We start from the raw sequence: 17582 nt of genomic DNA, 5'->3' as shown, positions 1-17582 counted from the left end.
TATTAATATTATATTATCTGCAAGTACAGTTTTTTTTTTACAAATTTAAGATTTGAAGTACACTACAAGTGTGCATTCAATACAATTAAGCACACTATGGTTGGATACTTAGTGCTCCTTTAAGCATAAATGTAAAAATTAAACTTAAAGACAACATGGAAACAGCATTCAAAAGCATTTAACTGTAATACAGTTTACATCTGAGTAAAATGAATGATCATTCAGGACAAAATGTGTGAAGGGATTTAACTTATTCATTGAAATTTAATTGGACAGGCTCACCCTTTTTTCCCTTTAAAATAAAAGTAAATTTCATGTTGTCTTTGAGGTAATGTAGGAAAAATAAATTGAAAATGTAATAAAAATCCATATGACACAGACCTATGTAAATATAAATCAGTTTAGTTACTAATTATTGTCTTTAAAAATCAAAGAAAAATGTCCTAGTTGTGATCATATTCAGATACTGTACACATGCTTTCCTTCTCTATGGTTTGTCCATCCTTTTTCTTAATAGATTTGTAGTGAGAGAATTTATTACTGTGAAAATATTGTGCTTACCTTGCTGGTATTGCAGTCTGCAACCCACAGATGCTTGACATGTTTTATGCATCCTCCTGTTAGTAGAAGGAAATATTTTCTGTACTGAGGTTTACATAATATGACAACCTAAGCCAACATGTTCAATAACAGCAATTCATGTGTATTATGTATCCATTAAACACAACAACACTAGGATATAGTTATGTGATATATCCCATGTCTGTAATCTAATAGGCCAACTGGCATTAACATGTGTTTTCAGTGATCGGATCACAGTCCGAAAGCGCTTGACCACATTAAAAGCTACATATAAATGCACCCAAGACATACAGTTTCAGTGATGGATTCTGACTGCATTCAACAGAGGTGTGAATTAATATGATAAAAGTAATATTCATAGTTTTGCTCTGCACCTGTTCGTGTTCATGAAGACACACTGTGGGGATGCAGTGCTAATACTGCGCCTTAAACACTGTTCTTACACCCCGCATGTCTCTCTCATTGGCTGAGAACATGCCATGTAGATTTTGTGATAGCGCCTTGACTCCAAAGCTAGCTGCTTTGTGAATTCCTTAGACATGTGTTAGCATCCCAGCTTGATTATTTGAATAACCTAGAATTATTTGAGAATAAGAAGTTTTTGCCAGTAAAATGAATTTCATTCTGACCAATGTTCTTTATCTTAGTTTGTGGGAAGCGTTACAAAAACCGCCCTGGACTAAGCTACCATTACACCCATACTCACCTTGCTGAAGAGGAGGGTGAGGAAGAACGTGAAACTGAAATCCCCCAATCTCCTCCTATCCACCATGAGAATCACAAACGTAAGTTAATATTCATTTTAATTGTCAAATAAGTGTTTTAAAATCTAGGACTCTCTGCCAACCAGGGGCAAATCTAGGATTTTTTCAACTGGGGGGCACAAGGGGGCCACAATTAATATAGAGGGGCCAATCTTATGTTGTGTATTTATGTGTAGAACTGTAGATATCCAAATCATTTGAAGTTCAGTAAGCTTTAAAATCAGCAATAAACATGATACCTTATTATTTTTTAATGGCATTTATTCACTGCTGTACTGTAAATCAGAACAGTCAAATACAATTTGTATTAACTTTTCACTTTTCAGAAGATAAATAAAAGAATCCAATCTGTGAATAGAGTGCAACTCACAAAAATAATAAAATTCAAAATTAATGCTTTAATGCAGGGCCGATTGATGAGCTGATGAGTGGCAGTTGATGGTCAGAAGGCTGGTGAGAGAGAGAGCGCTCTGTGTGCGTGTGTGTGTGTGTGACGGGCGAGCCTGGTGAATCTATGACACATTTGTTGTTCCATCCTGTGTGACTTTCTTTTTTCCATGTGACAAAAGAAATTGTGAAGAAAGTTATTGTCCATATATAATGAGTATCAGTGGTGATCAAAATAGAGCTTGATTTGTTTTCCATTGCCTTTCATTACAGTGGATTAAGACATTTTCTTTTTTGTTTCATGGAAGAAAGACAATCATAAAGGTTATGAATAACATTAGGGAGAGTAATTGATGACATAATTAAAATTTTTGGGTAAAATACCCCCTTCAATTTATTTATCTGACTTGAAACATCAAACAGGGTTTTCCTAGGTCAAAAATGGTCTTTGGTATAGTGACCAACTTTCCCCTCTGATTATAAGTTGACGGTGGGTGTGGGGGATGTAATCTCCTCGCTCCACTGAGAAATCTGACCACCAGCATGTGCCTCCCGATCGATTGCCTGTAAACCGGGGAACAAAAATAAGCAATAGCGGCCACATAAACCTTTAGCATTGACGGTAGACTCCCGTTATCTAGCCTGTGCTGCACAAAAAACATAGAACATCCGACAAAGGACAGTTCGCCGGGTCGAAATCTCTATCACAGCTCCATTTCATGAACACTCCCAATTTTAGTGCATACAGTGCCTAGTTGATGGTGCACGAGACTTAGTGAGCATGTCAATCACACAGGGAGGCAGGGCGCTTAGCCCCTCTAGGACCCCTGAAGTAGCCACACATGAAGGCTCCACAGCTCCGGGCTGGGGTCGCATAAAGTCTGGCTCTCAGCCAGCGTGATGTCAGAGCGACTCCCATCAACGGGGAGTGAGATAGCGAAAAGAACAGTGGGTCAGAACAGCACAGGTCTTTTACGATGTCCGTGTCCATGCCGCCGCTGTCCAGGGACTGCAGGAGCTTAGCAGACCTGCAGCACCGTCATCGCGTGCAGCGTGGAGCGAGGTAAGCGGTCAATCTGCAAGGCTTAGAAGACAGGTTGAGGTCTGCACCAAGCATGGCAGAGGAAGGGCACAGATGTGTAGCGAAGGTCTCCTCGACGGGGTGCATGCGCACATATCCGTGGGGCTCCACCCTATCCACGTGGGAGAACATGGCCTGACTGAGTGGAAGAGTGGACGTGCCCGCCGACTGGGGTGCAGACCACGACTTCACTACCTGCTCGTGGACATCCGGGAAGAACGGGACCTTCTTCCTCGAGGCAGCCAGGCGTCGGCTTGACTGGAAGTACTAGGAGTCAAGCTTACTCCTGGCAGTTTCCTCTGGAGCAACCCAGTTGAGGTCGAGCTCCTTAACAGCTTTCGCTAGGACCCTGGCGAACTCCTCCTGGAGGTCTGGGGGGCCCTCAGTGTCGGGGCGATCCCGCTCTGACTCTGCCCAGTCCTTTTCTGACGCCGAGATGGACATGGATTCTTAGTTTTCCTCAGGGTTTCCAAATAAAACGACGGTGGCAGTGGGCCTTGCCCCCATAAAGCCACAATCAATACTCCTCCGAGTCCTCAAAATGCGTGCCGGCAAGTCAGCGCAGTGCATGCAGTTGGACTCAGAGAACGCCCCCTCAGCATGGGCCAGGCCCAGGCAGGCGATGCAGTGCTCATGTGGGTCCGGCAGATCGATGGGGCCCACTCAAATTTGGCAGAAGTTGCCATCAGATGCGGTGAAGAAACTGTCTTATCTTCAGGTGCATCTTCAACGATGGCAGCGTGAAGGAGAAGATTCTGATGCAATTGTCGCTCTCACCGCATTATATACTGCCCACACGGTTGTCAGTATTTTCATGGGATTTCCATAATTAGCTACAATTGGCCAGTTTATTGTACTGGCGTTATCCTATAAGGTTTCAGGATTTCGGAGAAGGGGAAGTGAACGCTCAAAAGGGAACCCTGGTTGTGTTATTATGCATTACATTCCACCCACAGAGCATTATAATGATTAGCATTATCTTGGTCTAGGAGGTAACATTGAACCTGGTCTGTCCTAATACTGAAAGATGGTACCAAAATCTAGTGCTGTAACGTACTTATTGAAAAAAAAGCGGGAAAAAAGCAAATTTTTTCGTTGGAAAACAGCAGCTCACTAGTTTTAGCCCCGGTTGTTGAGAAGCAATGCGGAAGCATTAATTGTTCAAATACAAGCCGAAAGATTTTAATTTTGGAATGACAGAGACATAGAAGTGTGGGGCCACACTGGAGGTCTAATCAGTTTTCAGGGGGGGTAAGAGCCCCCATGACCCCTCCCCTGTCGACGCCACTGGTTCCAGCACCCAATATACCATGTAGATTTTAGACATTTTATGAATATTGTGTTTATTGCATGTTACTTTTTGTGTTGTGCCTGTTTTCTAAATTCATATTAATAACATTATTGTGAACAATTCATTAGGGCTGCACGATTAATCAAATGCGATTGTCATGCGCATTTTGACTGTAAAGCCGGTTCTGTAATCAGCAGTAAATCATCATCACGTGCTTTCAGATGGAGCAGCATTTACTACACAGAGCCGTAGTTCACTGATAAGTTACGCAAAAAAAAATCTCAGACGATTCTATTGCACGATTATGAAATCAAAGAAATCGTTCACGATAATGACAGCTGTTTGCATAGCTTCTCAGTGAACTACGGCTCTGTGTAGTAAATGCTGCTCCATCTGAAAGCATGTGAAAATACCACATTTAATAACATATTTTTACTCCAAACTCACTTCATAACGTCAGTTGAGTGTTTGAAATAAATCCTTCTGTGAGATGATGTGGCTTCTTACACAGAACAAGGCACGCAACATATTTCATAGTATTCTAAGCAGTGATAAAGGCATTGCATTATAAATATACTTTATTTTAATGAAAATTATAATAATAATAATAACTCAGATAAACAATATATTGTCATAATCGTGTGTTTGTTAGTCACGTTGAATCAATAAAAACAGTTAAATCTTCTGTTTATTCAGCTACCGCTATAGGCATTTCCTGGGTTTCTTCTGCAAGGCGTATTTGGAGTTTCAGCACAAGAGCGCCCTCTGTCCTTTGGATGGAGATTTACTGCTGATCACAGAACCGTGCTTCACTGAAAGATACGCATGACAATCGCAGCTTCTGTCGAATCGCGATTTCAATTCCATCTCGATTTATCGTGCAGCCCTACAATTCATCTATTCATATGTTTAATTTTTAAAAAATTATGATCTAATTTTTCAGTTAAACATGCATTCCGTAAATTTTGTGGTTAAAATGATCAGTTAATCAGTTATTGATTAAGTACAAATAACCAGTCAGTGTGCAAAACTATCTCCTTACCTTAGCTTGAATCTCAACGGTAATAATGTTTTATAATTTGAGTGGTTCAGGTCGTTTGTCTTTGCGCCAATACATCACGTCTGTATACATAAAGAAGGATGCTAATAGGCTATATCACGTGTGTGGATGCTGCAGCTGGCGGATAATTTGTAGCCTCTTCTTACAGCAGCTGGAATAATTAAACTTTTTAATTTAAACTCATTTTGAGAATAGAGTCTTAAATGGTGCATGAGAGTGTAAGGTCAAAAATTATCAAAGACTTCTGCTTTCCTGTCCCAAACCTATCTTCAGTAACAAAAGGGCCATTTGGCATTCCTGAAGGCACAGAAGTGCTGATATCGATCAAGGCCTGTAGGCCAACATGTGTATACATCGGGGGTCTGCTAATTATCACACTCTTTTGCACAGTGGGTGAAGCTGTAATCTGCTGATTGGTCAGTTTGAATGTCTCACATTTGGTTTTTAGTCACATGGTCAAGAAAGGTATAAAAGAGGACTGTAACTGCTGCTCTGGCTCTTTCCTTTGCTACCTCTTTTTCTTTGCTCTCTTTCTTTGCTGGGACTCTCTTCTTGGGGCTCTGCCCTCTCTCCCTCTTTCTCTCTATCTCTCTCTCTCTCTCTCTCTCTCTCAGGTAATATTTTAAATACATGCTGGGTACAATTAATTGTTTATGTTTTACCATCCTATATCTATTTTGTAACCAATTCAAGTGTAACCATAACAAAATATTATTAAACCATTTCAATTATTAATTATGTGCTAACTAGTCTTGATTCAAGGTTAATATTAAAGTGCTACCTATTGCAATACAATACTCACTCAATAGCAACGCTCTCCCACATATTTAGCTATTCTGACTGCGCTTATTTCCGTCGTTGGTATAAGTGGCAGTGGGTGGTAATAGACTAGAAATGTACAGTTTTACACAATCGTGCTGATAACTTTCTTTAGTCATTCGGCAATCCCACAGCCTGAACCACTGTAGGTAGGGAAACCACCCTTACAATAGTAATGAAATACATGTAAGTGACTGAAATTAGATTATATTCCAGTTTCAAATGTGCATCTGTTTACAGATATGTGGGATTACACTGTACTTACAAGATTTGTATTTCAAAGAGAACGAGTTCTAAAGAACATTAAATTGAGGTTAAAAGAACAATTTGTTTCGATGATATTAGAATGGTATGACCATTATAGATTAGACTGTACATAAATTGAAATCTACAGATAACGCTAATACATACTAAATATACGTAGCCATGCAGTGTCAATGTTGTTAATGTTAACAATTTGAGAACAAAGTATAACAGTAATAATTATTATTTGCACGGTTTGACGTGATCTGAGCTAATTTTGCGATCGTTAGATTTAATCACCATTGGTTGCGCGATTTATTGTAAAGATCAGAACAAAACTGGCAGACATGTTACTTGTTCAGATGACATTTTATGGTGAAATGTCTTATTTTGGACATACTTACAAGGCATTGTATCTGTAATTCCTGAATATCCACACTGGTGCATTGACTGAGAACCCACGTAAAGAAGCGAATTCTGCAAAGAACTGCAATTGCAGGTTTCAAACAGAGATGGCAACAAAGAGGCAAAACTTATGGACTGCAGCTTTTAAAAAATGCCATAACTCCATCTTCCAATGAAATGACAGACTTTTTTTCTGGTAGCATTTACCAGATATCATTTAGTCTGCTTTAGTCTGCCCCTTTTCAGATCTGCCTCCATTCAGTCAACAATCGATGGATTGAACTGTTCTTTTTCAATAATCCGTTTCACTTGGATGTGTCACAAAATGAAGAAATAGTCTGTCGCTGCTTATGTTACATTATGACTTTAACCATGGTAAAATCATTGTAACAGCCTATTTCTTTAGTTAACATCCCTGTGTGAATTTTAGCATAACAGTAGTTAGTAGAAATGATGTGCTCTATTGCAAAACACTAGTGAGCTGCCTCAATGTCTACATATTCTATATAAATATTCTAATAATATTTTAATAGATATTATTCAGTATTCAATAAGCAAATAAATACATAGCACACACAAATGTTTCCATTTATACTTTTTTTAATACTACACTGTGCATGATGTCACAATTTTAGGATGCCTAAAATAATACAAGTAATGCTTTCTTAGTTTGCTAGGATTTGGAATAGGCCGCCACTGTTCTTATATGTTCTCTTCCCCATTTTAATTTGTACTATTTTTACAGCACAGAAAGGGCCTGATGGCACGATCATCCCTAATGACTACTGTGACTTCTGTCTGGGAGACTCAGGCTCTAACAGGAAGACAGGCCAGGCTGAGGAGCTTGTTTCCTGTTCAGACTGCGGCCGTTCTGGTGAGTCTTTCACATCACTGTATTTTCTATTACTCACAGTTACAGTATCTGCCCATGTTAGATCAAGAAGGGTAGTTTCACCTCCATCTTGTTTTAATCTCACTCTGAGGGAGATGTTTACTATGACATAGCCAATATTAATCTGGTTGAAATTATAAAAAGAAATGCATTTTATTGATGAATTGCCAGATGTTTTAGTAGTAAATAAAATAGAAATAAACAGTAAAAGTGCTCAGAGATTTCTCTCTGTAATCAATGTAAGAGTCTATGGTGCTCTAAAATGGGCCAGATTACTGTATCTGTATTTCAGGTCAACAAGTCTTTGACTACAAATCAGATGCACATAGATGTTTGTTTTATTGACGTAGTAAGTTTAAGACTTGTTAGTCTTCTATTTAAAAGGAGCAGAAATGTATGATCATTATACACACACATCTTTCGTTTTTAAATGAATTAAATGTAGACAGGTTTGCACACAACAGTAAAATGTCCTAGAAATTGTGATACCAATTATTTTCTTAATATATATTTTTTGAGTTGATCTGAAAAAGCTTTAGTACATTTAATTAAAGCCCATACAATCTAATATATATGTATTCACCAAAAGAAAATTACAAATCCCATTTAATGCTTTATCATGTCATGCATCAATAGCACATTTCATCAGCTTGTTTATGCATATCCCATCTTTTCGTGTTTTTTGCTAGAGCATGTTTATTTATTTTATGGGGTTTTGCTGAGTTGTTGTGATTTGGGTTTGGCTTGGCATAACGGTGTCATATAGAAATGGTTTCATAGACATAGATTAATTCTACTAGAAAGGCTTTTTAACAGAGAGCTGCCATTAGCAGTGATTTAAACCCAAACTAGGCTTAATCTGTGTCCTGGAAACCAGCACAGTAGTTCAGAGATGGGCAGATTACCACTGTTTCCATGCAGTTGTTTATCTGTTGCAGTCTTGGGGTTTATTAATGAATTATTGCTGTATTTACAAACATGTTGATTAAAAGCAACATGTAAGCAGAGATCGGACAGTTATTTTTAAAATGAATTCCAGTATACATGACTTATTAATTACTAAAAATGTCATCAGTAATTTAATACAAATACCACAATATGAAAGTAACAGTCTGATTGTGTTTGATAACTTTTGGATTTATCCTGCATGTGCAATGAGAAAATTAATGATTACTATATGATTTTTTTTACTTAAAAATATTTTGTGCAACAAAAACACACTTAGAAATAATATCGACTTTTTTTAGACAGTGAAAATAATGGAAATAAAAATAAAAAAATTATATAAATATAAAAAATGTTAACTTTATATTTTTTCTTTTTTGTTTAATTAATAATGGAAATGAAAATATATACTTTTCATTAAAATCTTCATTTATTTCTTTATTTTGTTATTGTCTCTTTCTAATTTTCCAATATCCAGTTTTACTGCTAAGATTGTTTTGTTGCCATACAAAAGACATTTAAGTAAAAATCACCTGTTTGACATTAATATTCTGCTATGAGTTCATTCTAATGAGAGTTGGAAGGGAAAGTAGGTGCAATTCTGTGAAACTGCTGTGGGAGTGTCATGGGATTCTATCGAAACCGTTAAGTCATGCCGTTTTTCATGACTGATGCCAAGACTACAAAGTCCAAAAGCATCTTACTGTACATCTAATTTAGATTGCTTAGGTTGATGCGAAACGTTTTCAAGATGGCAGACCTGAGAACATTTGCTCTTTGTAATTAGGATAATTTACATTTCCAACCAATCCATTTGGTCTGGAAAAAAAAAAAAATTCTGATGAAAAAAAAAAATCCCATGCTTACATTTAGAATGTGCATTGTGTTTGTAAGTGTAGACGTGTGAGCCAAATCCTGCAGTGTTGAGAATGAGCATTTATGTGACATGTGGCCTTTTTGTTCATCTCTTTGAGTGCTTGTGTTTTGCATTTTTCTTTTACACAAGTTCTTTTCCTAGCAAATGATCCTGGAAGCATTAACTATCCCACATTTATTTCCTGAAATTGTTTTTGAACTCCTAACATGCTCATAGTTCTTAACTGTTTAGGGCATAATCAGTTATCTCAGTTCATGTGCGCAAAATATTCTCATATTTATTTTGCTCATGTGCTTCCATTCTTTATGTTTTTCTTTCTTGGCTGTGTGATCCATTGCCTTCTCATAATCCAATGGTAAATAGCAAGAACAGGGAGAGACCAAATTATGTATTCCTCAGTAAAAACAAAAAAACAAAAAAACAAACATTTTTATATATACAGTATATATATATATATATATATATATAGTTTATAAGGATAGTTCACACAAAAATGCAAATTCTGTCATTATTTATTCACTTCAAAACCTGTATGACTTTGTGTTCCACAGTAGAAAAAAAAGTCAAACAGGTTTGGAACATCATTCAGTGAGTAAATAATGGCATAATTTTCATTTTGGGTGATCTATCCCTTTAAAAGATTCATGATTCACTTACAGCTATAAAATGCGCTGCAACTTTAATCTACAGCCAATGATAAGCACATATTCAGGCAATCAGACATGCAAGCCATAGTCCCTTAATGTATGAGTAACTGCAAAGACTGCAAGTTGTCCAAAGCTCAGAGGAGTGTGAGTCCTAGCTGACTGCAGTGTTACTTGTGTGTGTTTCCACTGTGATGCTGATATGTCCGTCATGCATGTCAGCTGATCGCGTCGGTGGGACCAGGGCGAAGAGGAGGACGGGCGGAGTTCTGGACATGTTCGGCGACACGTCAGAAAGCGAGGCGTCCACCTTTCACGGCTTTGAGGAGGACGACCTGGACGGGCTTCTGTCCGACGACAGCACAGGCTCACCTCAGTACAGATAGACAAAGGAGAAACCTCAAGGAAACAGCATCAGAGAAATGTTCGGCATGTGTCTGCTGCCTGTTTTTTTTTTCTTTTTCCTTTTTTCCTGTTGTTTTGCAGCAGCTTGCGTAATGGATTCACAACTCCAGACACAATGTTAACTTCAGGAATTGCTTTCAAAGGACAAGTTGCAGCCTTTTATAAATTAAGGAATGTTGTTTTTATTGCTTCACACTTCTGTATACTGAGAGGGGCTAGTTATTGGACAGAGGAGCCATCACTTCTGGACTGTTTGTTTTCCGTAATGGAAAATTGCAGGGACGTTACCAATGTGTGGACGTGGATTACACTTCGCCATGTAAGATAAAATGCCTACTGTGTGGAAATTTACTTTAGAAATAGAAATTAAAGGATTTCAATCCTCAAGGAGGAGAAAATACTCAACATGTGTCTGTAGGTCGGATAGTGAAGAGGTTTTTTTCCCCCTACCTCTGGATAAATATAATATTTGCAACGAAAGGGATCACGAGAAGGCAGAGAATGGGCTGAGGCCAGGCCCTGATTGGATCCAGAGGGAAGGGAGGACAGTTTGCAGAGAGGTAAGAGCCAGTTGGCATTTAAATGTCCATCTCTCCTCCTTTCTCAGGACAGCTGCAAGAACAACAAAAAAAAGAAAATGAAATTTGAAATCCCATGTTTGCTGGAGGATACATGATACTTGGCCTCTCCCTAGTTTTGTTGAGTAAGAAGAAGAAAAAGGACTCGTATTTTTGGAGTAATTTCCCTTTACTATTCAGGAAACTCTCCTTAAACAACAGGTACAAGAAGCGGGACAGCTGTAGCATGTGTGCAATGATTCTCATGAAGGCTTTGTTTTGCAAATAAAATCCGGACCATTCACCTCTGTTAACAGATCCAGCTCTGAGGATTTGACTGTGTATGTGTAACTGCAAATAATACACTGGATTTCAAGCACATAAGCTTCCTACATTCAATAGGAAAATGCAGTAAATGTGAACTTGAAAACAGAATACATGCAATAAAAGGCACAATACACATTAGACACAGGGACATCAGTCACCCAGTTAATATGGGGATATGTCAGTGTATCCTTTTTGTATGAACAAAATGAGCTACAGTAGTGTGAAAAAGTGTTGGCCCCCTTCCTGTTTTTTTTATTTTTTGCATATTTGTCAGACTTAAAAGATTCAGATCATCAAACAAATTGTAATATTACACAAAGATAATGCAAGTAAATACAAAATGCAGTTTTTAAATTATTATTTATTTTATTAAGGGAAAAAAGCTGTTCAAACCTGCCTGGCCCTACGTGAAAAAGTAATTGCCTCCTAAATCTAATAACTGGTTGGTCTTTGCGATAACTGGCAATGAGTCTTTCACATCGCTGTGGAGGAATTTTGGCCCACTCTTCTTTGCAGAATTGTTTTAATTCAGCCACATTGGAGGGTTTTCGAGCATGAATGGACTGTTTAAGCATCTCAATCAGATTTAAGTCCGGACTTTGATTTGGCCACTCCAGAACCTTAATTTAGTTTTTCTTGAGCCATTCAGAGGTAGACATGCTGGTGTGTTTGGGATCATTGTCTTGCTACATAACCCAAGTGCACTTGAGCTTGAGGTCACAAACTGATGGCCGGACATTCTCCTTCAGGATTTTCTGATAGAGTGCAGAATTCATGGTTCCGTCAATTATGGCAAGTTGTCCAGGTCCTGAAGCTGCAAAGCAGCCCCAGATCATCACACTACCACCACCATGTTTGACTGTTGGTATGATGTTCTTTTTATGAAATGCTGTGTTGGTTTTACGCCAGATGTAACGGGACACACACCTTCCAAAAAGTTCAACTTTTGTCTAATCAGTCCACGGAGTATTTGCCCAGAAGTCTTGGGGATAATCAAGATATTTTTTGGCAAAGTTTTTTCCCTTAATAAATGAAATCATCATTTAAAAACTGCATTTTGTATTTACTTGCATTATCTTTGTGTAATATTTAAATTTGTTTGATGATCTGAAACATTAAAGTGTGACAAACATGCAAAAAAATAAGAAATCAGGAAGGGGGCCAACACTTTTTCACACCACTGTATATTTGCTCTTTAAAGCTCTTCTATTTATTGTTATGGTGAACTCATGTGTCACTTTTGAATTGAAACTGTTGCGAAAAATGTTCCGTATTAATGCGTTTGATCTTGTCTCTATTTCAGGGCGTTCATTCTTTTGAAAACGATAATATAATTTATTAAGATATTGTATAATGTATATAGGCCCACAAACTGTTGCAGGCTATTGTTCTACAACAGCTCCTGATGATATTTCTCCCAGGGTTTTGGTGTCTAATCTTTTAAGAAAATGTTTCAATGTTTAACATTGAAGATTTAGTTAATTTAATTCTAAGCCAATGGGCAACATGGCTAGAGATGATGCTTGTAACTGCTTCTGTGTCATGCAGACCTGTGGCACAAACCACACAAACACACAGAACACACTTCATGCAACCTGCTATTCATGTGGTCGCTGCTGAGTCCTGTTACTCCAAATGTCAGCCTGCAAGTCTTTCACTGGATTTTGTTACTGAAAAACATTAAACATTTTACATTTTATGAATTACTGCGAGTTAATTTTGTTACAAGGAAGGAAAACATGGGACAAGTGACCTCAAATAGTATTTGAAAAATGTCTTAGACATACATCTTTTGCCTTGATTTTATTTCCTGCAAGTGTATGGAAACATGAGTGATTTAAGAGGTTGATCTTGATGCAATACATATAAAATATGAAAAATTCTATCTAAAATACTTCAAATAACTTAAATAATTTATGTGTAATATTTTGATAAAGTGCTGTTAGTTGCATTGAAATTATAGACTACAATGGCCTCGAAAATTATTTGGACACAAGCCATGTTTAAACATATATGAATGTCTTCTGTAATGCATTATTTAAGAAAACAGAAAGCCAAGTGTTATTTATTGTAAAGAAAATATGGCATTTCACACTGATACGTTTGCTAGGTTTCAAATGATAAAACAATATAATGCTCAAAATTAAGACAGTAATAACAATATCCATGTGAACTTGAGGGGAGCTGCCTTCATAAATCCACTATAATGAACTTGAACCAGTTAAAAACGTCTCATGAAAGTGGTTTGTTCTGAGATAATGTTTAGCATCATTTTAGTGTCATTAAGTGTCGGCATAATGTGGCTTAATATATTCAACATGGTTCTGCATGTGAATACCAGGGACAGAGCCATGAAGAGGAACGAGGTAGCAACGCTTATGAAACTCCCAGTAGGGAAAGAGCTTCACATAACATCCGACTTCAAGCCAAGGCCCCACATGCTTTCCAAACTGGGAAGACTGCACATGCTTTACTGGGCATCCAAGCAAGAGGAGCCTGCTGTTCTCACAGTTTCATTGAGGAAATGAGCAGGCCGAGGAACTGACACCTCCCTACGAGACAGAAAGACAGACATGTGAGGTTACAGAACCATCTGGCACTTTCCAAACCTGTGCTCACCCTCTCTCTGTGTGTGGAGGGCAGAACAGAAGGTGTTTAGGGGGAATGGTTGTTTGTTCCTTCCACACAAATCGTGTTTAATCTGTTTTTGTTTTCTTTAATGTTTCTGTCATTATTAACTCAAAGGGATAGTTCTCCCGAAATGAAACATCTGTCATCATTTACTCACCCTCAAGTTGTTCCAAATCTGTATGAGATTCCTTCTTCTGCTGAGTACAAAACAAGATATTTTGAAGTATGTTGGAAATCAAACCGTTGACAGTAGTCATTGACTTTCATAGTATGGTAAATGAAAAATTTTCATTTATGTGTGAACTATCCCTATAATGTTATCTGTCTGCCTCTATCTATCTATCTATCTATCTATCGTCAAAATTATAGATTTTTTTTAATGCCAAAAACGATTAGGATATTAAGTAAAGATCATGTTCCATGAAGATATTTTGTAAATTTCCTACTGTAAATATATTAAAACATAATTTTTGATTAGTAATATGCATTGCTAAGGACTTCATTTGGATAACTTTTAAGGCGATTTTCTCAATATTTTGATTTTTTTGCACCCTCAGATTCCAGATTTTCAAATAGTTCTAGCTCAGCCAAATATTGTCCTATCCTAACAAACCATACATCAATGGAAAGCTTATTTATTCAGCTTTCAGTTGATGTATAAATCTCAATTTCGAAAAATTGACCTGTTTTGTGGTCCAGGGTCACAAATGGATAGATAAACAAATAGTCAGATAAACAAATACACATACTATACAAAGTGAATCCGCTTCATTAGAGTTACCTTAGAATTGTTTCGTCCACAGGAAGTTGGAGTTGTCATCTGTGTCTTGATCTGCTGAAGGACAAGGCATCTGGTTTCGGCGAGCCCTAGGCATTGAGGAAGTTCTACACCATTACACACAGATGCGCACAGCAGACTCAGGATGAATGTTTGTCTTGGTTTTACTCTGTAGTTGTTCTCCTGTAGTAGTGTGAAGTTGAATCTTCCTCTACCTCCATGTTACAAACATTTTCCTCAACCAAGTCAATCGGTAGTCTACCTCGCATCCTGCTCATTAGCAAATCCAAAGGCATGTTTGAGTCCAGATTGTCCAATTACCTAGAAACATGAGTCTTATTATATAAAAAAGTACTTAGTTAAATAGCAACACCAGCACAATAACTATAATATTACAATTAAATGAAGTGATAATCAACCTCTTATACACACAGAAGCTCCTGAGCTGTGATTCTAAGCTATTATTTCTTTGAAATTACGATTGACAAAGCCAGTTTTAACAAATAGTAAATCAATATAATAAGTTATTTGCTGTTTCTACTGTGAGTCTTTAATAAAAGCAACATAGACTTACTCAGAGACACACACCAATAGTATAAAGCAAAACCATTTTCAATTGAATTTATGTTTTCAATGTGTCTATGATGTTTGTAAGCCCGCATGATTTCTTGCAAGACATTTTTGGCTCATAACCTGTTTGATGTAAAGAAGATAAATGTGATTAGAAGCTCATCTTTCTTACTGGGATCATCATTCAGGTAGACATTTAGAGCTTAGTATCAGAGTTATTGTGAAAGTAATCTTTAAACTAAAAATAAAATAAAAATACCTTTTCCATGTACTGAAGCAGCACTTAGCTTTGACGTCAGGACTGGAAAATGATGCTGTTGAGTGTTTTTTATTTGTTCTTTTATAGTCTATATATATAATTTAGCAGACAATCGTGTGGTTGGTAAATTACATGATCGCCATCATATTCAAATATTCACCTATGCTTTTCCTTGTGCTATGATAATACTAGCATGCATTGTTTTGCCTTTTCAAGCCTGCTTTTTCAAGACGGTTTAATCTTTCGTTACATTTTGTCGGACATTTTGTACCTATGCTCCAGGAACATTATAGTTTTGTGTGTCCGCCTGTTTGGAGCCCTTCATACCTCTCTGAGTGAAACATCTGTTCACTCCATTTTGCATTTCTTTGCTCGTGATATATTAGCATTTCTATTTTCCATCTGGACATTCTCTCATGTCATTCCCACCTCCTTCACCTGTATAATACATTAGAGGCTCTATTTTCAGAGCCAATTCATCAACACTCTCCAGATCTTGCGATCTGTTGAATATTTTAGCTATGCATTTTTGTCTGTTTTAAAGGTCATCTACATTACATTTACATTTGTTTTTCAGTTTAAGAAATGTATTAAAGGTTCCAAAATCAAACTAGTTTTGATGATGTTTAGAGTCCGTTCATCTAACCATGTATTAGGCCTTTGGAGTAATTTTTGTTTAGAAAAAAAAAAAGACAGAAAAAATGATGGGGAAAAAACTGACAGCTGATACAGTATGACTTTTTGCACTTAAAATTGTTAACCCATTCTAAATCTAAACCTTCGGTTATCTTTTTTCATGTTTTGTACTGTTCAGACTTTAGCCTGAAACCCTGTTTATTTAGAATCTACATTTGTAAACTCTGGGTTAACCTTCTTTTTTGGATATTTGTCGATATTGATTGGAGGAACACAGCGTTTAAATATCGACTCGTCTCGTTCCTCAATGCACCATCCACTCTGTCCGGAATAGGCTTTTTGTAAGAATAATTTGGTCTATTCTGCAATGTTATCAATGCATTTTCCATTCATTTCTGTTTGAACTATGTATTTTTCCCTCAAACGTTGAAATTAAATACAATGCAAGAGTTTCTGTGACTGTACTAAACTCCCAAATATTTAATGAAGCAGGCGCTATTCAGGGTTATGATTGGTTATTTGTTGCTAAACAACCTGTTATAGAGAGCAAGAGTCAAAATAAAAATCCCAATTTACTTTCTCCACGGGGAACTGATTTTTAATGATTTTAAGTTATGAACTGCTAAAAACAGATCTACTGTGAGGTTGTTAATTGATGGCATTTGGTGGTATGTTGTTAACCTCATGTATTAGCATATATGAGATGCCTTTGTCGTTTATTAGTGGAATTCCTAGTGAAAAACTACATTACCCATGATTCCTTCCACCAGAAATTTTCACCAATCAGAGAATCACGAAGAAAATTGCACCAAAAAGACCCCTTCTACAGTCTTATATTTCTCCATTGTTTTTTAATTTGATTGTAGTTGCGATTGTATTCCTTGTTCTTATGAAAGCTGTCTGGTACCTTTGTCTTTTTGTCCGATTTTCAAAGACTTCTTTATTCAAATCAAAGTTTGTAATGTTCTGAATCACCTGATAGGTTTCATAGCTTATAATTCTTTAACGAGAACTAAAAATCCCCATAGGAAACCAAGGGCACTAAAAAAAGTGGACGGGGACTGCTGCACTCCTTGAGTCGCCCCAATGTATCTGTTATCTGCCTGTTACAATGTCATTTGTTGTATATAGTCATCTGTAATTCAAACACAAATGTTGACTTTTTAATCCTTTGCCATCACAAGCATTGTGTTGTACTTATTTTTTATCATTATTTCTTGTCTTTTTCTTTTTATCCTTGTAATGTAAAATTTAATAAAAAAATAAAAGTAAAGCCAAGTCTATGCTGATTTCACCTTTAAAAAAAGTTGTGCCCGTCGTGCTTACCACTAGAGAGCAGCACATACACATTAATGTCATTCAGAGCTGTTAGCAGTTCAGTATTATGAGATCCTACCCCACTGGCTTTATTGAAGTCAAATCTAGCTTA

The 17582-nt window shown here is 37.1% G+C and overlaps 1 protein-coding gene and 1 long non-coding RNA gene across 4 annotated transcripts in view; one reads left to right on the top strand and one right to left on the bottom strand.

Moving 5' to 3' along the window:
- The window catches only part of LOC107602065 (zinc finger protein DPF3), a 29941-nt gene extending 18675 nt beyond the window's left edge, over positions 1–11266 (top strand). For 2 of the 3 annotated variants that reach the window (XM_016294475.1, XM_016294467.1), the window contains 3 exons: positions 1230–1367; positions 7378–7506; positions 10213–11266. In XM_016294475.1, the coding sequence (XP_016149961.1) occupies positions 1230–1367; positions 7378–7506; positions 10213–10376 (431 nt within the window). In that variant the 3' untranslated portion in view covers positions 10377–11266. Of the gene's footprint in view, positions 1–1229; positions 1368–1753; positions 1999–7377; positions 7507–10212 lie in introns of those variants that run through there. The other variant, XM_016294484.1, reaches the window with a different exon arrangement.
- Positions 371–17332, bottom strand: LOC107602082 (uncharacterized). Its single transcript, XR_001610995.1, has 3 exons — positions 14712–17332; positions 13693–13698; positions 371–381 (listed from the first exon to the last, which is right to left on the bottom strand). It is a non-coding gene; the product is annotated as an uncharacterized lncRNA (long non-coding RNA).
- Positions 17333–17582: the final 250 nt, after the last annotated feature.

This window comes from Sinocyclocheilus grahami, unplaced genomic scaffold (assembly GCF_001515645.1).
Source record: "Sinocyclocheilus grahami isolate Dianchi unplaced genomic scaffold, SAMN03320097.WGS_v1.1 scaffold15.1, whole genome shotgun sequence".
Lineage (NCBI taxonomy): Eukaryota > Metazoa > Chordata > Actinopteri > Cypriniformes > Cyprinidae > Sinocyclocheilus > Sinocyclocheilus grahami.
Note: the sequence above shows the minus strand (reverse complement) of the source record. Positions and strands in the feature narration are given on the sequence as shown.